Source organism: Lithobates pipiens, unplaced genomic scaffold (genome assembly GCF_037356315.1).
Source record: "Lithobates pipiens isolate NorthernLeopardFrog02 unplaced genomic scaffold, aLitPip1_a1.2 Scaffold_27, whole genome shotgun sequence".
Classification (NCBI taxonomy): Eukaryota; Metazoa; Chordata; class Amphibia; order Anura; family Ranidae; genus Lithobates; species Lithobates pipiens.
The window spans coordinates 210,784,320-210,790,188 of record NW_027507788.1 but is presented as its reverse complement, the minus strand read 5'-3'; the positions used below and the strand labels follow the sequence as shown (position 1 = coordinate 210,790,188).

Here is a 5,869-nt window from a genome sequence, read left to right as displayed (position 1 = left end):
TCTTCACAAAATACACTCACAAAACATGATAAATGTAATTTAATTGTTCACAAAACAGCTGAAGATTCGGGATCAGCACAGTCACTCCTACCGCACACCACCACTGTGGCCGACGGAGGATCCCACTGCCTTCCAAAGTCTCCAGGGCGTGATTGCACTAAGCTTATGGCTCCACCATGATGCGTTTCGTCATTCCGACATCTGAGGGTGGGGCCATACAGCGCTCACTCTCTTTTATGCCTCTAGAACCAGCTGGTAACTATTTAACTCTCTAATGCCACAAAGCTCCTCTCGGCCACAGAGACAGAGGCAAAACAGCATACGTATCGACAGACAGACCGGCCGCCGCGAGTGCAGTTCGCATACCTCAAGGATGACATACATTTAATTCCACGCCAGACTGAAGCCTGCGTCCCGGTAAGGGCTGTAGCAAAGGGGGGCTCCTCTCACATACCCCCCTATTTATCAGTACACATGTGAAGGTGGTCTTCGGTCGGTGTCAGCGCTCTACACTTGCCTTTACCTGAATTGTCTATAATGGACTGTCATGGTTATGCAATAGTTTGTTTGCTTACCTGTTTCCATGTGTTCATCTAGAGACCAGCCGACCCTCACCTGTCTGCTTTTGTAATCCATCCTCTGGCATGGCTCCACCCTAGCTCCTATCAGGGAGCTCTATATTAACCTGTGCACTGCAGGCCAGCCCTGCTGATCAACCTTTGTGTATTCCTTTGTGTGTTTAGCTTCCTGTTGCCTGCCGTGTGCTCTTCTGTTGTTCCGTTACTGACTTTGGTGTGTCCTTGACTATCCCTGTTTGCCTGTGATCCTGACCTATTGGCGTGTCCCTGACTATTCCTGTCTGCTTGTGGCCCCGACCTTGGCTTTATCCCTCACTATCCCTATCCTCCTGTTGCCTACTGTGGGTGTGAGCTGGGGGACCCTGGGGGTCACGACCTGGAGCCAGTTGCAGCCAAGTCCATCCTCACCACTAGAGGTGCTGGTGAACACCTGCTGGCTCTTAGACTCCGCGCCCCAGGGAATCTTACGCTCTAACCCCAGTGGGATCTGTCTCCCGTCCGCAGAAGTCAGCCGTAGGGTCCACAACCTTGCGGTGCACTCCTGATCCCTACGGTGTGCATCTGTCACCTCGGCTCAAGGTGACCTGACATGGACTTTCTTATATAGTGTTGGATAAGGACTACTAACATTTGATATATGGACTGTATACACAGAATATGGATCACAAAAACAGATTGATGTTAAGCTAATGGTTTTAATGCAATGGTTATTTGTCAAACTAACTGTTTTGATACAATAGTCATTTAGATCTAGCGCTGCTGAAATCTGTTTTTGATAGTTGTATCTTTGATCTTAAAAACTACGGGATAATGGTGTTGTGGTAACTTGCCCAAATAAAAAAAACAAAAAAAAACATATTATTCTTGATATCACTAGAAAAAAAAAAAAGACTTTGAAAATTAGTTTGCAATAACTCTATCAGTATCACCAGCAAAGCAGCTTCGTTATTATCCCATTAAAGAAGAAGAGAATTGTGCGCTGCATTTGGAGATTTCATAACTTGCCGCGTCACGAATGTTAATCTTCCATTACGAACGCTAGTTTACAAGACCAAGCACTTCTGGTTCGTCTTTGCTACCGAGCATGCGTGTTCGTACTTTGGACTTTTGTCCGATGGACTTGTGTACACACGCTTGGACCATCCGACAACACACATTTGTCTGCGGAAAATTTGAGAACCTGCTAGCCAACATTTGTTAGCGGAAAGCCCGACAACAATTGTCCGATGGAGCGTACACACGGTTGGATTTACCGACAACAGCCTGTCATCGAACATTTCCCATCGGAAAGTCAGATCGTCTGTAGGAGGCGTTAGTCTTCCAACATGTGAAATTTCAAAAACAGGTGTAAGCGATTCTGTTTGCTTTTTGGTACAACCCTCGTATATTAGTAGAGTGAGTGTATTTCAGTCTGTTTGGGCCATGATAAATTTTTGACAATTTTTATTTTGAATATTAATTTCCGGTTTCCTTCTCCCAATCATCTTGCTTAGTGCAATCTTGAATTCCTTGTTCCTCATTGTATATATTAGCGGGTTCAACGTTGGAGTGATTATGGCATAGACTACAGGGGTCAGCTTCTCTTGCTCGGTTACTTCTTCAGAGCTACTTCTATAATACGCAAATATGGAAGTGCTGTAAAACAAGGATACAACAATTAGGTGGGAGGCACATGTGGAAAAGGCTTTGCGCTGTCCTCCCTTCGACCTAATTTTTAGTATGGTGGAAATAATGTTAATATAAGATACCAAAGTCAGAACAAAAGACCCAAGTCCATAGGCTCCACCAACAACATAGAGGATTAGCTCTGTCGGTAGAGTGTCATCACAAGCCAAGTTCAACAAGGGACGGATATCACAAAAAAATTGGCTTATGACATTGGAGGAACAGAAGGATTGTTGAAAGGTACAAGTAGTGTGGATTGTTGAGTTGATAAACCCACTGATCCAGGAGCTGAAGGCTAAAGCAACACAAGTAGGAGGATCCATGACGGTCACATAATGCAGGGGATCACAGACGGCTACATACCGGTCATAGGCCATGACGGCAAGCAAGGAGCATTCAATGCTGCCCAGAGCGATAAATAAATACATCTGAACAGCACAGCCCATGAAGGAAATGGAATTGGTCTTCAAAAGAAAATTAAGAAGCATTTTCGGAATGGTGACCGAAGTGTAAAATATCTCAAGGACAGATAGGTTACTGAGAAGAAAGTACATGGGAGTGTGGAGCCCGGTACTGAATGACGTGGCCAAAATGATGAGTACATTCCCTGTTAGGGTTACTACATACAACACAAGAAATATATAAAAGAGAGCGATCTGTACAGAGAGAAGGTCTGGAAACCCAAGGAGGACAAACTCTGTAACTCTACTACTGTTCTCCATACTCAGTCCTGGATGTCAGTCAATGACCATCATATGTTAAATATCCACTTTACACTACAGAGACATAAACACAAACATAAGTAATTAAATATGTCACGTTTAATTTAATAATGAAAAATTTCCATACAAATCTGAGAACAGGGCTAGTTTCTTTTTTGTTAGAGAAAATGCCATATCATTTCATGCTCATTGATCTTTTAACCCACATGAGGCCGATGAACCGAATCCGGCACGCCCAGGTCATTTCATATGGCCCTCACACCTCTACTGCAACTGATGCTTTCACCCCCACCCCCATATCCACCCCCTACCTTCCCTCAGCAGTAGGGAGGAGGACCCAGCTCTGCCTCCAGCTTCTTCCCAGCAGCAGTATAGGGTGAGAGGGGTGCGTTGTGATATAAGAGAGGGTAGGGGACTCTTGACTTCTGATAGGGGGGGGAGTCGAGATGTCAAGACATTTTCTACTTCCTCTGGCCACACTCCAGCCTTCCTAAAGTCTGCAGGACAGTAAACTTGGCCCTTTCTTTAGAAATTTTGGAGACCCCTGGTCTTATAGACCTCCAATGTGTGCATAAAGTGTACCAGTCACCTGACCATGCTATCACATGGGGGCTTATTGGCCCCCTTGCAATAGCATTAAAGTAAAAAAAAAGTGTATTACTATAAGTATTAGATAAGCACCTGAACGACCACAACATACAAGGATATACAATGCAAAGCCTCAAACACACGATCGGACTTTGTACAGAAATCCAAGGGAAAGTTTGTACAAAGGGCGTCGCCTGTGAACTTGTATTGCATCCACACGATCTGACTTTTTCAGCCAACTTTCACCAAATCACGTTTTTTTTCTGCTCTTTACCGCCACCTTTGGTCAACTTCTGTTTTGTTGTCTGATCTTTTGCATTGTTTCTGTGCATGCGTGTTTGTAAAGTCCGATGGTTTTCTGTACACACGATCTGACTTTGCTCCATCGGACTTATGTTGTCGAAAAGTTTGCCTGTTCGCACAGCCAACATTTTGTCCGATGAAAACTGAAAAACGTTTGTCCGATGGAGCGTACACACGATCGGATGTTGCCTTAAAACAGCTAATTTGCATGTTTGTTGTCAAAAAGTCTGATCGTGTGTACGGGCCTTAATACTGACATATAATCACACACATAGGTTGGACTTGATGGACTTGTGTCTTTTTTCAACCTCCCCTACTACCGTATGTAACTATGTGTAAAAACAAAAAACAAAAAGAGGAATTACTTAAAATAAATAAAAATAATTTAAAATATTTTAAAGCACCCCTGTACACTGCCCATATAAAAAGCACAGAGCAGGGCAAGCATGTGTAATGTAAACATCAATTGTGTCGCACATGTGAGGTATCGTGGCGAATGTTGGGGTGAAAGCACAAATTCTAGGGTTGTATTTCATAATTAACGTTAAACTAATAAGCCTATGGACAACTTTGGGTACCATCGCTGTTTTTTGCAATTCTACAGGCAAGTGCAATTTTACGACATGATATTTTTGCTATTTATTTACTTGACGCAACCCCATTTTTTTTACATTTTACCAAAAGCAGGATATAATATTGTGTCTGCACTAAATACATTTTAGTGTATTTTATCCTGAAATACCCCTGAGAAACAGTTGTGGCAAATATCGTGCGACATAAAAAATTGAAACTACTGCCATTTTATTCTCCAGGGTCTCTGATTTCTGCTAATGTATATATCTTTTTTTAAAGGTTTACAGTCATTTCTAGCAAAAAAAAAATGCTGATTTTAACATATGTGTGAAAAAATGTAAAAATTGACCAGACAGCAAGTGGCTAAACTAATTTGAGGTGAGATCCAGAGATTAAAGGGGTTGTAAAGGTTCATTTTTTATTTTCTACATAGGTTCCTCTAAGCTAGTGCATTGTTGGTTCACTTACCTTTTCCTTCGATTTCCCTTCTAAATGTTTTTTTTCTTTGTCTGAATTTCTCACTTCCTGTTTCTCCTCAGTAAACTTCTCACCATCATCCGAGCGGTGGTTAGTCAGCCAGAACAGCTTACTAAGGAGGAACAGGAAGTGAGAAATTCAGACAAAGAAAACAAAGAAAAAAAACATTTAGAAGGGAAGTCGAAGGAAAAGGGTAAGTGAACCAACAATGCACTAGCTTAGAGGAACCTATTTAGAAAATAAAAAATGAACCTTTACAACCCCTTTAATACTGATTGCAAAGTAACAGATATATTAGGGAAATAAAACAAGGTACCACAAGACTTACCTTATAGAACAAATGCAGAGTCATTGTTATCATATATAACGTGTCTGCAATGTTGACCTAAAGACGGAATGAATACATTTTGTACTTTGAGACGACAGTGGCAGTTGTCAGTACTGTCAGCTATGGGGTCTGCTCTACTACAAGACAACAGCTTCCAGTACGTGGTTTTATTCCCTCATAGATGCCTTAGAGAGAAACCGTCTCATCCCAAGAGATCATCAACTATATTTATAACACAACGTTGTACATTCATTAATTAAGAGTGTTTTGAAAGCCCAATTAAATGTTGCATTTTCAATCAGCTAAATAAATGGCAGTTGCTTCATATCGGAAGAAGTCCTACAGTATGTTTTCTTTAGAAAGCAGCCACAGCTTGAGTAGAAAAGCTTGCCCCTGCCAGTATGCTTTATTGACGGACCCTTGCTCTCTGTGTTGGAAGTAGTTGTAAGAGGGGCTTCGTGGTTGGTGGGTTTTGAGGCCAAAGCAGAAGTCCCGACCCCCTCTCCAGCCCTGTCGAGGTTGAACCCTCCACCATCTTGTGCTCTGCTCCTTGCCATAGGCCTCCACACGACCTTCCCAACTGTAGACCTTTATCCTGAAGAAGGGATGTCCACACAATGAATAATTTCACAGCG

The 5,869-nt window shown here is 42.4% G+C and overlaps 1 protein-coding gene across 1 annotated transcript; it reads right to left on the bottom strand.

The window, feature by feature from the left end:
- Nucleotides 1–1,365: 1,365 nt before the first annotated feature.
- LOC143933301 (olfactory receptor 1G1-like) lies at nt 1,366–5,372 on the bottom strand. The gene is made up of 2 exons (XM_077456178.1): nt 5,235–5,372; nt 1,366–3,019 (listed from the first exon to the last, which is right to left on the bottom strand). The coding sequence occupies exon 2, from the start codon at nt 2,963–2,965 to the stop codon at nt 1,985–1,987; it is 981 nt and encodes a 326-aa protein (XP_077312304.1). The 5' UTR covers nt 2,966–3,019; nt 5,235–5,372; the 3' UTR covers nt 1,366–1,984.
- Between the last annotated feature and the right edge of the window lie 497 nt (nt 5,373–5,869).